This window comes from Cheilinus undulatus, linkage group 8 (assembly GCF_018320785.1).
Source record: "Cheilinus undulatus linkage group 8, ASM1832078v1, whole genome shotgun sequence".
In the NCBI taxonomy this organism is placed as follows: domain Eukaryota; kingdom Metazoa; phylum Chordata; class Actinopteri; order Labriformes; family Labridae; genus Cheilinus; species Cheilinus undulatus.
This window is the reverse complement of record NC_054872.1, coordinates 8,572,858-8,587,881: the sequence shown is the minus strand read 5'-3', so window position 1 is coordinate 8,587,881 and position 15,024 is coordinate 8,572,858. Positions and strand designations below refer to the sequence as shown.

Here is a 15,024-nt window from a genome sequence, read left to right as displayed (position 1 = left end):
CCCTGAAAATCCGCAGCATTAAGCCAAAATGCGAACAAGTGGAAAAACTAATGACAGACTCAAATCTGGACGTTCTGTGTCTTTCTGAAACTTGGCTGACTAAATCGTCACCTGTAGCTTCATACACTATGCCGGGATACAGTGTCTTTATAAAAGACAGAAATACAGGAAGGGGGGGTGGGCTACTATCGTACGTGAGAGATGACATTAAATGCAAACAAATTGACCTGGCATGCGCAAATGAGATGGAGTGTATTGCTGTTACCATCCTGTCTCAGCAAATGTCATTCACTGTGATTGGCGCGTATAGGCCCCCCTCCTCTGATGTAATGTTTTATACACACTTTGAAAACTTGCTCAAGGAATTAGATACAAAGAAAGAGTGCATAATTGTTGGGGATTTTAATTTAAACTGGGCAGAAATAACGACAAGGAAAAAGCTTAAAACTATTACAAATAAATTTAAACTCACTCAATTAATAGAAGGACCAACCAGGATTACAAATCTATCTAAAACTCAAATTGATTTAATTTTTACTAATAAGCTGGAGAGAATTATTAAATCCTTTACTCTGCTTACCGGGCTGTCAGATCACAATATGACACTTATTTCAAGAAAATTAACAAAAAATAGGTTCATTTATCAACAGCATCTGAATAAAAGTTCTAATAGAATACCAAAACAGGACTTAAGCAGATTCAAGAATGAACTAGACCAGCTTGATTGGAGTGAATTTTTGTGCAACACTGACCTTGATGCAGTAAGTGAACTCTTTATAACCAAAATTAATAGCATTAAAGAAAAATATACCAAAACCTTTCGAAACAGATGCACAAAGAGAAATTTACCATGGTTTAATGAGCAACTCTGGGATCTAATGAAAAATGCGACTTTGCCCTAAAAACTTCACTTAAATCAAAATCCAGTAACGATAGGCGTACTTTTCAAAACCTCCGCAACAAGGTCATTAATGAAATGAGAAAGGCATGGATATCATTAAAGGCATGGATATCATTAAAGAGGCAAGAGGAAATAGCAAAACTATATGGAGTAATATCAATAAATTAACTAAGACTGAAAAACAGAATCAGGGAATAGGAAACGATTTGAATATACAAGGAGTTTTAACCACCAATTGCAATGAAATTGCCTCTTCCTTCAATAAATACTTCAATGATTCAGTACTGAATCTGGCATCCACATTTGGCACAAGGATTACAAAAATATCAACTGCATCCCAAGAAACAATGATTTTTAATATAAGGGAAATCCAAGAGGAAAAAATTAGAAAAGTTTTAAGATCCCTGGAGTCCTCAAGGGCAAAAGATGTTTATCAGTGGGACTCGACTTTAAAAAAAAAAATAATGCAGCCCTATTCAGCACTCCTATAACACACCTGGTTAATCTGACAATCAATCAGTCACTATTTCCAAATGCATGGAAGTCTGCAGCTGTTGTTCCCATCTTTAAGACAGGAGATCTAACTGTTATAAGTAACTACAGACCAATCAGCATTCTGCCAGTAGTTTTCAAAATTGCTGAGAAAGCAGTTGCTGAACAACTAACTGACTTTCTAAACTCGGCTGAAACATCACTTCATCCCATGCAATTTGGTTTCAGAAAAAACTTTTCAATCGAAATGGCTGTCTGCTGCCTAGTTGAAAAAATTAAATTAAAACTTGATAGCGGGAATGCTGTAGGGGCAGCATTTTTGGACTTGAGCAAAGCTTTTGATACGGTCAATCACAATGTTCTTCTCTCAAGCTTGTCAAATTCTAACTTTTCTGCAAATGCCATTAAATGGATGGAGTCCTATCTAACAATGAGGAGACAGTGTACAAGTTTTGGAAATGGGACATCATCATTTATTAATTGTAGTATTGATGTCCCACAAGGATCAGTCTTAAGACCTCTTTTATTTAGTCTATACGTTAATGAATTATCACTTGTCTGCTCGGAAATTAATACGTCATTTTTTATTTAACCTTTATTTAACCAGATAAATTCCATTGAGATCAGGATCTCATTTACAAGGGCGACCTGGCCAAGAGGTCAGCAGCACACGTCAAATATCAATACAAAATTTAAAAGGTCATTTATGCACATGGAAATGACAGGCAAGAAGTGGCGGCAAAAACTAACTCTAGCTATGGCCAAGATTAAGGACTGGCTCTCAGAATCCTGCCTTACACTTAATGTGAGTTAAACTGCCTGTATGTATTTCTATTTTAGGAAAAACGGACATCAACCTGATATTAGTGTGAAGGGTAAAATGTTACAGACAGTTTACCATTTTAAATACCTGGGAATTTTTATAGAGTCACATTTGTCTTTCCAAAAACACATTAAACAACTTTGTAACAAGGTCAGATTTAATGTCAGGACCTTCCAGTTTATCAGACAGCAGTTACCAAATGATGCAGCAAAACTCTTTATGCATTCAATGATATTTTCACATATATCATACTGCATCACAAGCTGGCCACAAGCTGGGAAAACAATACTGCCCCCCCCATAAAACACTGTACAAACAAACACTGAAAGTACTGGACAAAAAGCCAAAAAGCTATCACTACTGTAAAATCATTCAGAGGTACAACCTCTTAACCTTTGAAAACTTTCTCTAGTGTATGAAGTAGTCAATGGCCAGGCTCCCCATCCTTTAAATGAGTTCATATCACTACATGAACACAAAGGAAGAACAACCAGGACAACCAACAGAGGTGACTGTCTAATTCAGCTCAGACATTCTGAGTTTGGTAAATCAGCTTGCTCCATCAGAGCAACAAATACCTGGAACTCTATTCCAAGTAATATCAGAGAGTGCAGCAGCTTCACCGAATTTAAACATGAGATAAAATCATGGCTAAAATCAACACAATCATGTACTCATCAGGTTTAGACACATGAATTTGCATAATTTATTTTATAATGTTGCATTGTTTTATTGTTTTATTACTGTGTGATAGTGTATTACTATGAGACAGTTTTATTTGGGGTTTTGTTGCTGTTTTTTTCTTAAAATGTAGTGTTCTTAGCTTTACAGTGTTTTAATATTGTTAATCTTAACATGCAGGTGGTTGTGGTATTCTGGTGTAGCTTTTTTATATAATGTAATGCTTTTTAGCTTTGTCATGTTTAGTGTTGTTGCTGTGTTATGTATTGTTGTGCAATAATTTTATAGAGAATTGTTTGCTTTTATCAGAGACTCTGTCTCTGTCTACTGCCCAGGGACAACGGATGTAAATTAGCTAATAGCTAACTCTGGTACAGCTAAGTAGCTGTAAATTGTCCCTGTCAAAATAAACAAATAAAATAGAATGTAAAAAAAAAAAAATCATCCTCAAGCACCACACTTCTATAAAGTTAGTCAGTTTCCTGCAGGTTGCTTTTGTTTTGTGTCCAAATGTGGAAATGAACTGTCAGCGTCTCTTTTCTGTGATTGGCTGTTTGCTTCATTAGACATTAACTGAGAGCTGTAATTTAGGCTGTTTTGGTTTTGTTTTTCAGCTACATTCACTTACTAAGCATATATTTTGGTTACATGTTGGTTTTAGAGCTATAAGAAACATTTTATATATTGCGCTACAGGTTTTTCTGTTCTGTGCTACAAGATTGTCAACCTCTGTAGCACAAGCACTATAGGCAAAAAAAGTTAACGTACAGCCCTGTAGGCTGAGCTTTAATGTGCCTCTGTTCACAGAGCATATTGGAGAAAACAGTGAAAACTCGTCTGGGATGTTTGAGCGTACAGAGAGGTGGAAAACACCTTAGAGGGAACAGTGACCCTAGCCTTGGTCAATACATTTTACATTTCTGCACATTAATGTTTGTTTTTTGTTTCAAGAACAAATTTGGGTTTTATTGAATTACCCCCCCTTTTTATGACCTATTTTTGCTTTTAATATCTCAGCATTTATTGATTCTGTATTTGGTTGCAGTGAGAAAACCCCAGAGGAGTGTGAAACTTTAAATAAAGACGTGGAAGGTAGGTTGGCATCTTTATCTAGCAGATTTTAATGTTTTCTTTATCAGCCATGTTTATCCACAAGATGCACTATAAAGGGTTAGTATGATTCAGTGTAGTATATTAAGAAACCGTGCCATGTAAATGTTGGCTTTGACTAATTCGTTTTCAGACTCTTCTCCTCCTAAGTCTAAGAAGTCATTCTTGGTGTCTCGGTGGAAGCAGTTCTGGTTCGCCCCTGTCACCTCCTTCCTCAGTAACGTGCTGATGTACTTCCTGTTCCTCTGCCTGTTTGCGTACATTCTGCTGGTGGACTTTAAGCCCCCACCTCCTGATGGCCCATCCATCTCAGAGTATGTGCTCTACTTCTGGGTCTTCACCTTCATGTGTGAGGAGATCCGACAGGTGGGCTATTCACACACACAGTGAAGGTCTATGCCGCATAATGTCGCTAATATGCTATGTATGTCACTAATATCCTGCACATGTCACTTGTAACACTCAACTTTTCTCAAGCTAGCGTTAATCACACACAAGGAAAAAGGAAAAACCCTCTAATTTAAATAATATTTCACAATGAAGGAAACAACAATTTTTAACAAATATAATCAATAAAGCTCTCAAGAGAACATGATTAATTCAAAGCACTTCCCATTTAATTACACCAACACCAGGATAAACGCGCACGTCGTGCGTAAAGTTAAAAGTAGGTCACAACGAAAATAATGATTTGATCACAGTCTTTATAATTTTTAAATAAACTAAAATTCCCAAACTAATGAAAAACTCAACCTTGTCCCTCTCCAAGCACTTTTAAGTGTCTTTTCAGTCTTTTTTTAAAGTTTGTGACGCACACAAATGCAAAACAGTTTATAATCCTCAAGAAAACGAAGGACAAAACACAACTCCTTGTGACAAAAACAGCCCAAAAATGAAAATATGCGATCGATCGCTAAATGCCAGTATACCAGGTAAAAAAGTGAAAAATTAGAGATGATCTCACCAAGATCCAAGCATATTCCACCAGGGAAGTAATCCTTTTCCTGCTCCTGACGCACGCTCCAGCCTCTGCGCAGAGAATCCAACCGAGACAGTGTTTAATGTCTTCGTAAACTGTCGCTAACTTTTAAATTTTGGTCTTTTTAAACGGTTCAGCTTGTTACTTTTTAGTTCAGGCCCTAATCTCTTAGGTCCACCTTCTCCTTTGTCTCTTATCCTGGTTTTTTCCTTCTCTGCCTCTTCCTCCACAACACATCCTCCTTATCATTTTAACTTCATATCAGTATATAGGAATGACATCAACATACCAAAATGACAGCAGGTACCCCTATATCATACCATTACATTTACAGGGAATATTTCATTTTACATGTTCAAAGAAAACCTGCCATTTTCCATCATTCCATTCATTACCATATGTTTAAATGAACTCATTTTAATTTACTTTTTTGGTGACGCTGTCACATGCTAATATACTACACATGTCCCTAATATGCTGCATATGTCGCTAATATGTGACCAGAAAAAGCCAGAAAAAGTTCCTGCAAGTCGACATTCCAGTGGTTAAGAAAAATGAATACAAAGTTGTTTTCTTCAAAATGATAATTTTTCATTTTTTTCTCAAGCAAGTCTGACATTTAAACTACTCATCAGATGAAAAAGAGTAATACAAATTCGATATTTAAAAGCGTTAATTTTGTGTTTTAAAATGCCCTGTTTCCTGAGTTTCTGCGGGGAGATTGAGGGGAGGGGAAAGCGAAACTGCTGGGTGATAGTTGGCCACTCAGTCTGCCATTGTTCCCAGTTTGGCCCATTGAGATGGACAATAACAAACACCGCATGGCTCAAATGCCACCCCTCCCCCAGCACATAAATACAGCTGTTTCTAGTTGTCACTTTTATCAACAAGCCTCAAGATGCACCCTGCAGTGAAGAAAGGTAGAAGAGACGATGAAGAAGTGGCGAGAATTATCAACAGACTTGGGACGACTTCAGGATCACTCGACAGTTAAAGTTTGATGAAGGCGGATTTCCTTGGTTTCAGAAGCTTGGTTTGGGTGGACTTTCTGTTAATGTGGCCCTGTTGTTCACGCCCATTACCTGACCTGCCTGAGATATGAAAAGTCCTGAAACTTTGAGCCTGGGTTTCTCAGAACAAACAGAAACTCAAAGTTAACATTCAATTGAGCATATCTTTGTAAAATATGCTCAGATTAAGGTGTACTATACACCTTTTGAAAGCTTGGAATCTAAACTTTCATAATGTGTAAAAACTCAAAAATAGTTTTTACCAGCTTCGGTCACATATGCTACATATGTTGCTAATATGCTACATATGTCACTTATATGCTGCACATGTCGTTAATATACTACATGTGTCGCTAAAACTTTCTCCAACTTATCCAGGAAAAAACTGATCCTGAGGCCCTGTTGCTAATATGCTGTGTTATGTTGCTCATATGCTGCATATGTCGCTAATATGCTGCATTATGTTGCTAATATGCTGCACGTCGCTAAAATTCTACATAGGTTGCTAATATGCTGCATATGTCACTAATAAGCTGCACATGTTGCTCTTATACTCAATATGTCGGAAATATACAGCATATGTTGCTAATACACTACATAGGTTGCTAATATGCTGCAAATGTCGCTAATATGCTGCACATGTCGCTAATATGCTACATTGGTTGCTAATATGCTGCATATGTTGCTAAAATGCTGCATATGTTGCTAATATGCTGCATTATGTTGCTTATATGCTGTATATGTCGCTATTATGCTGCATATGATGCTAATATGCTGCATTATGTCACAAATATGCTGCATATGTAGCTAATATGCTGTATATGTCGCTAATATGCTGCATATGTTGCGAATATGCCGCACATGTTGCTAATGTGCTGCACATGTTGCTAATATGCTGCATATGTCACTAATATGCTGCTTATGTCACCAATATGCTGCATATGTAGCTAATATGCTGCATTATGTCGCTAATATGCTGCAAATGTCGCTAAAAGGCTGCATTATGTTGCTAATATGCTGCACATTTCGCTAATATTGCTAATATGCTGCACATGTTGCTAATATGCTGCATATGTAGCTAATATGCTGCACATGTTGCTAGTACGCTACATATTGTTGCTAATATAGTGCATATCTCGCAAATATGCTGCATTATGTCGCTAATATACTGCATTATGTTTCTAATATGCTGCATATGTTGCTAATATGCTGCATTATGTCGCTAATATGCTGCATATGTCACTAAAATGCTGTATATGTCACTAATATGTTGCATTACGTCGCTAATATGCTGCATATGTTGCTAATATGCTGCACATGTTGCTAATATGCTGTATTTGTAGCTAATATGCTGCATATGTCGCTAATATGCTGCATTATTTCACTAATATGTTGCATTATGTCGCTAATATGCTGCATATGTTGCTAATATGTTGCATTATATCGCTAATATGCTGCATATGTTGCTAATATGCTGCATATGTTGCTAATATGTTGCATTATATCGCTAATATGCTGCATATGTTGCTAATATGTTGCATTATATCGCTAATATGCTGCATATGTTGCTAATATGTTGCATTATATCGCTAATATGCTGCATATGTTGCTAATATGCTGCATATGTTGCTAATATGTTGCATTATATCGCTAATATGCTGCATATGGTACTAATATGTTGCATTATGTTGCTAATATGCTGCATATGATGCTAATATATATAATATGAAGAAGTAGGGCTGGGTTCCATACCTCCTTAATTCCTAGGAGATCAAATATCATGTCTCAAACCACTCTTCATCAAATTAATGATTCAGTATAAGCAGGAATAGCATAATGGTTCTAAAATCCTGGGATAATATCACATCAATTGAATACTATACAGTTAAACATGAATAACATCATAACTGACACATAAGCACTTAGAGGTCGGTCACATGGAGATGTGTGGTGATGACAACCGGACATTAGATGGCACTGTTGGTCCGTGGAAGAATACTTAGATTAAAATTGAAAATTCATTTCCCAGCCATTTTAAATGATACAGGAACAGAAATTATGTTGTTGTACTTCATTTTCCCTGTCTACGACTACATCTTCTTGAGATATGGAGTCATTCTTGTCTCAGTCCTGCAGAGATAACAAGTTATTTACATTCACCATCTGGTTTTGTTGTTTGTCCAGAGATGGGAAACATCCAGAGAGCCGGTGTAAGGGTTTATGATCCAAACTTCTGAAGGTGTGGAGTTTGCAGCTTTGCTTAACACTCGTGTAGTCACCATGATGACTACATGGTCCACTGCCATCCAATCAGAAATCAGCAACTTTTAAGGCATGATTGCCTCTGGAGATCTGTCTTTAATCAGAAGTGTCAGGTTTGACTCCTCCAAGGCAGAAAGCCCCCTCCTTAGAAATCCAAAGGAATTCTCAAAAGCTGCAGGCCTGAATGGATTTGACTACACAGACTACTAAAGCCGTGTTTCCATCAGGGGGTCCGGTTTGATTCAGTACAGTTTGGTATGGTTTTGATACGCTAAACCCCAAAATAGTTTGCGTTTCCACAGACACCCATGCTCTCACTTGGTGGGTGGGCTGTAAAAGCATGAATGTGAAGCCACATGCAGCGCGAGTCAGCTGTTCCAGCTGCAGAGTTATAGAAAGGATGAGTGACAGAAATCAGTAGGGAATAAGCATTAAACAGCTTTATTTCAAAGGTTTTTTTATTTTTGGGAATCTTGTGCCTTTATTTGATAGAGGAGAAGATAGTGGATAGAGTTGGAAACAAGGAAGAGAGCAGGGAGAGGCATGCGGTAAAGGGCCTCGGGCCGGATTCGAACCCCGGCCGCCTGCGTGCCTTATCCATTCTGCCACCTGCGCCCCTAAACAGCTTTATTTCAGCTGAAAGTTACCATCTTAAACATCAGTGCAGCCCACCCATACTTTTTACAGATCTTTTCTGACAGAACATTAAATCAGAAAAGTCAGCCATGGTCCAGTGTACCCAGAAATCTCACACACCTTCAGTGTTCAGCCATTGGATGGTTGACCTGTGAAAGCCAACATTAAAGAAATAAACATTTTCTCCTCTTCACAGATGTTCTCGGAGGATCGTAAGAGCATGATTCAGAGGATACAGATGTACATCATGGATGACTGGAACAAGTTTGACCTCGCAGCCATCTTTCTCTTCCTGCTCGCTCTCTGCTGCAGGTCAGACCTCAGACACGCCCACATGAAATAGAAGAGAACCTGCAGTCAAAGTATTAAAACTGAAAAATGTTTCTCCTGCTGCCAAATATGTTACCGGCGGCAAGATTGATTGCTGCTACAAAAACATGTTGCGGCTGGTTCACCTGTTCAACTGTAAACAACAATATCTCACCAACCAGTCACATGGCATGTAGTTCTATGTTTCAGTGTTTGTTAAATATTTCAGCCATGCCATTGAACCATTTTGTTCGTTCATTGTAGTTACATATTATTTTTATGTATGTAATTTAAAACTTATTTTTGTTTGTTTTTCAGTGTTTAGATCAGGTGTGGTGAATCCAATAATTATCATATTCAGTGCTTAACAAATTTATTAGACCACCTGTCATATTTGTCTCAGAGACCATCCAGCATCATGAAGTGCTTTAATGCGGACTCTTTCATTTTCAGTGAGCTCTCCACGTTTTACCATTTTGAACAGGAATGAGGGATTTCAAACTGAATTCCCCCAAATTTGAGCCGGCTCACTGGGCTTCTCTGAGAAGTCAGAAATTATCAAGCATAACATTCAACCACTAAAACTCATTTTTCTGTTCAGGAATGCAAGTAAATAACTATAATTTGACATATTAATCAAGAAATATTAATTTGCTTTACTATTTTTTCAGTTTTTTTTTTTGGCAAATCAGTAAATTTGAAAATTCATGGATAACAATAATAATTCTATTTTAGCATTAAAAATATAATTTGGGTAAAAGAGCTACATATTGAAGTATCAACCATTTTTGAAACATAAAAAATGATTTTGGTAATTACCAATGCTGTTTATTTAGGGCAGCTGTGGTATAAACCTTACTTTGGTTAGGGCTAGGATGGTCTAATAAATTTGTTAAGCACTGTATATTGTAAGTATTTGATTCACACCCCTTGCTCTAAATACATCAATAATCCATAAAAAGCTAAACTCAGAATAAACTGATACTTTTGATCCCCATCGTCAACTCTGTCAGATGGTTTTGCTCATTTTACAAAAAAAAAAAAAATTCTGTTCATGTTTTCAGCTTATTTGTTAAAAGACCTGCTAATCTATATGCAGAAATAACTAATTTATTTTTAAAAAATTAGTATAATGTTGTTAATGTTAAAGTTAGAAAAATCATTATATGTAGGGATAAGACTTTAGATGTCAAATGAATAAAGATAAGGGAAAATTATGCATTTTATAACTGAATATCATTTCCAAATACCAGTGTTAGATAACTGAAAACTTGACATTCATCTTGAATTAATAAAACAAACATGAAATACTCTTTAGTGTGTCTGGTGGAGCTGACAAAAATCAAGATTTTAAAAGTCATAAGATATAGTCATATTTGGAAAAAGATAAGTTGAATTAAAAATCTGTTCCTACACACAACTGTGAGTTTAAACCTCAACCATACTATTTTAGAAGCAAAAGTAAAAAGTCAAATTTGATAGATGTTTTGTTCTTTCTCTCAAGAATCAGTGATGTTTATCTCACGTTTTTTCTCCAGTAAAGGTTTCTGAATTTCACACATCTAATAGAAATATATAGACTAAATAAAGGTTGATGATTAATCTGACATTTAAGGCCGACAGTTTAAGTGAAAGAAACAAACTGATGGATGTGGCTCTCCAGAGGTCAAAATCCTTTTTTAAGGTTTTCTGGGGGATTTTTTTTTCCAAGACAGAAAAGAGCCTTATGTAGTCACTCTAAATAAAGAAGGCCTGTAGCTGCCACCTCTCTCTGGTCAAACACTTCCGGTAGTTCCAGGAACAGTCGTATCAGCTTGAAGCTTTGGGAGATGGATCTGCCTGATGACGGAAATGAAACTTGAAAACCCGTCATCTTTGAGAGGTTAAATATGGTCTCTATAATCTTCAGATCTCAGTCCAGTTGAGCACTTTTAGGATGTGATAGAATGGGGGATTCTAGTCACAGATGTGCAGCCGACTGATCTGCTACTCATACATCCTCCAGCAGCAGCAGCGTGATGGTATTAGGTAATCTTGGACTAAATTTTGTGAGGAATGTTTCAGTACCTTGTTGAATCTACTGTATGCCACAAAGACCTAAAAGAGCCTGATTTTAGCGTGGTGTACCCAATAAAGTGGCTGATGAGTGTTTGACCTTATGTGCACTGCTGTGTTTCCAGAATGTTCTCTCCATCATATGAGGTTGGTCGAGCAATGATGGCCCTAGACTTTATAGTTTTCACCGTTCGACTGCTTCACATCTTCACCATCCACAGAGTGCTGGGACCAAAGATCATCATTGTGAAACGGATGGTAAGAATGCTGAAAAATACTGTACGGACAACAGGATGGCAACAGCTTCAGTCATAGCAACGAGAAATTTAACCAGGGCTGCAAGTCAACTGTTGTTGCCTGTAGCACTGGTGCTACAGAGGCTAGTCTTACAACACTGGTGCTACAGAGGCTAGTCTTATACCACTGGTGCTACAGAGGCTAGTCTTGTACCACTGGTGCTACAGAGGCTAGTCTTATACCACTGGTGCTACAGAGGCTAGTCTTATACCACTGGTGCTACAGAGGCTAGTCTTGTAGCACTGGTGCTACAGAGGCTAGTCTTACAACACTGGCGCTACAGAGGCTAGTCTTACAACACTGGCGCTACAGAGGCTACTCTTATAGCACTGGTGCTATAGATTACAGAATTACCCGTAATCCAATGCACACTGTTTTCCTTCTCTGTGAGAAGAAAACCAAATACAATGCGCACTATCAGAGGGAAACCATGTCCTCAAATGCTCCATACACTTTTAAATGTCCTGTTTTTACCGTAAATATGTTGTCATCATTGTTGTACCGCATCAACGTAAAGCTGAACGGCTAAAAGTTGCGGCGTATAATATGATTATATTATATTATAATATTATATGTTTATATGATGAATATGATTTAATGATTAGATTTTTTTATGATAATATGATAGCATATTAGATGGCGCTGGGTAAAAGTTGTACAAGTTGTTGTTTGTGTCCCTCCTATTTCCTATGATGTAATCACACACACTTGCTAGCCTGTTCTTAACGTGCGTTCAAGAGTCGCTAGGGAAGATTCTTGCCTCCAAGGGACCTGACTCGGGAGGATCCTTCCCACAGAGGAAGGAAATTTGAGAAACAGCTGTAGTGTACAGTCTGTCAGCCAAGACGGGACAAGGTTATTGTAGCGTAGTCTGGCTTGGTGCTATGGTGTGTAGTCTGAGCCGGCCTTAAAGAGGCTTTAGGTAGGCATGTTAAAAATGATGTCTGCAGTGATGCTTCTCTCATCTTTTTCTCCCCCAGATGAAGGACCTCATCTTCTTCCTCTTCTTCCTTGCCGTGTGGCTCATAGCATATGGAGTAGCCAGCAAGGCACTGCGTTACTCCTACGATCCCAGTCCAATACGGATCTTGAATCAAGTCTTCTACCAACCATACATGTACATTTTTGGACAGTTTCCCAACATTAGTATGGACGGTGAGATACTTCAATCTTAAATCTGTCTGGAACCAGGAGTTTTTGTTTACCACTGTCAACATGGGGAAGTAAAGTTGGACTAGAGCTGCTGCCTGAGGGTTGCACACCTCTGAGAGGTTTTCACTTCCTGGGAGGGATGTATCAGTATCGTTTAGATCACTGACAGAAGAGCCTCGGCAGCGTCCCAGACATGTGACCGTGTCAGGTCAAACTATAGTACACCACATTCTAAGTTGTTATCCACATGACATTTTTCTCCGATATTCCTAAATAATCGATGCAAATGACAGCCAGCATAATTTCAAGACATCAACCATTGGAGCATAATTCAGATTTTACTGACCAAACCTCCAAATTATAACTTTTTTTTTTTTTTTTTTGATATAGGGTCAAAATAGGGTCATCAACAGTTAGAGCATAGTTCATATTTTATCCAACAATCCTCCCAGTGATAACAATTTTTTTTTTCAAAAATAAAAAACTCAAAATGCACTGTTCCACATTATTAAGCACAACAGAGTTTTAAAACATTTTATAGGTTGTAAAGAACTGAAAATGGTCAGTTGTTGAATTTGCAGCATTAGGAGGTCATATTTACTGAAATCAGAGCTATTTCAATCAAAAACTTCTTAACAGGCCAAGTTCCATGTTAACATAGGAGCCCTTCTTTGATATCACCTTCACTATTCTTGCACTTGTGAGTTTTTGGAAAGTTTCTGCTTGAATTTCTTTGCAGGATGTCAGAATATCCTCCCAGAGCTACTTTTCTGATGTGAACTGCCTCCCAACCTCACAGATCTTTAGCTTGAGGATGCTCCAAAGGTTCTCAGTAGGGTTGAGGTCAGGGGAGGATGGGGGCCACACCATGAGTTTCTCTCCTTTATGCCCATAGCAGCCAATGACACAGAGCTATTCTTTACAGCATGAGATGGTGCATTGTCATGCATGAAGATCATTTTGCTACAGAAGGCACGGTTCTTCTTTTTTTTACCATGGAAGAAAGTGGTCAGTCAGAAACTCTATATACTTTGCCGAGGTCATTTTCACACCTTCAGGGACCCTAAAGGGGCCTACCAGCTCTCTCCTCATGAATCAGAACATGACTCCGTGCCTTCCTTGCATCACAGCCTCATTGGGACATGGTGGCCATCCACCAACCATCCACTACTCCTCCATCTGGACCATCCAGGGTTGCACGGTACTCATCAGTAAACAAGACTGTTTGAAAATGAGTCTTCGTGTATTTCTGGGCCCACTACAACCATTTCTGCTTGTGAGCATTGGTTAGGGGTGGCTGAATAGTAGGTTTATGCACGACCACAAGCCTCTGGAGGATCCTACACCTTGAGGTTGGTGGGACTCCAGAGGCACCAGCAGCTCAAATACCTGTTTGCTGCTTTGTAATAGCATTTTAGCAGCTACTCTCTTAATCTGATGAATTTGTCCGTCAGAAACCTTTCTCATTATGCCTTTATCTGCATGAACCCATCTGTGCTCTGAATCCGACACTAATTTCCTCACAGTATGATGATCACGCTGAAGTTTTCCTGAAATATCTAAGGTTTTCATTCCTTTTCCAAGGCATTGCACTATTTGAGGCTTTTCAGCAGAGATCTTTTTCTTTCCCATATTGCTGAAACCTGTGGCCTGCTTAATAATGTGAAACGTCCTTCTTAAGTAGTTTTCCTTTAAATGGGCTCACCTGGCAAACTAATGATCACAGGTGTCTGAGATTATGGAATTAAAATCCTATCTTTATTCGAGAGCATGCTCTAATTTTTGAGAGTAAAGTTTCAAGTTTTGTGAGCAAAGCCTTTTTGTTTGAGAGCATTTTTCATATTTGAGAGCAGATTTACATGTTTTGAGAGCAAAACTTTGTCCGTCATTTTGTGCTCATATTTTTCCTTCAAAACCTTGTTTGTGCGCTCACGTCTCTTTTCTCCTCTCAGATTACTTCTGCTTGCACACAAAACAAAACTGCAGACACACAAAACAAAACTGCTATCAGCCAATAGGAAGTGAGTATCGGTTGACCAATCACAGTAATGCTGCATAGTTGCTAGGGGGTTCGCTAGATTGAGTGTGTGTCCCGTACTGGCGGCTCCTCTCCCACGTATCTCCCATCTATTCCCGCTCTAGCGCCACTTAAAGATGCCATTGGTAACTTTTTGCTAACCAATGCTAATTTTTTCTGTTCTATTTAGATCAAATGTTCGTACTTCCATAGAGAGCTCTTAAAGGTATACTTCAACATTTTGGCAAATTCATCCATTGCCATAATCCCTATAGTCTTGGTAATAGGTTCGTTACGTTT

The 15,024-nt window shown here is 38.1% G+C and overlaps 1 protein-coding gene across 1 annotated transcript in view; it reads left to right on the top strand.

Annotated features, from left to right (window-relative positions):
* Positions 1-15,024, top strand: part of LOC121513481 (transient receptor potential cation channel subfamily M member 4-like) — a 75,315-nt gene that overhangs the window by 49,393 nt on the left and 10,898 nt on the right. Inside the window, exons 23-27 of the mRNA XM_041793268.1 lie at positions 3,915-3,989; positions 4,141-4,373; positions 9,091-9,206; positions 11,384-11,516; positions 12,536-12,710. Coding sequence (XP_041649202.1) covers positions 3,915-3,989; positions 4,141-4,373; positions 9,091-9,206; positions 11,384-11,516; positions 12,536-12,710 — 732 coding nt within the window. The remainder of the gene's footprint in view (positions 1-3,914; positions 3,990-4,140; positions 4,374-9,090; positions 9,207-11,383; positions 11,517-12,535; positions 12,711-15,024) is intronic.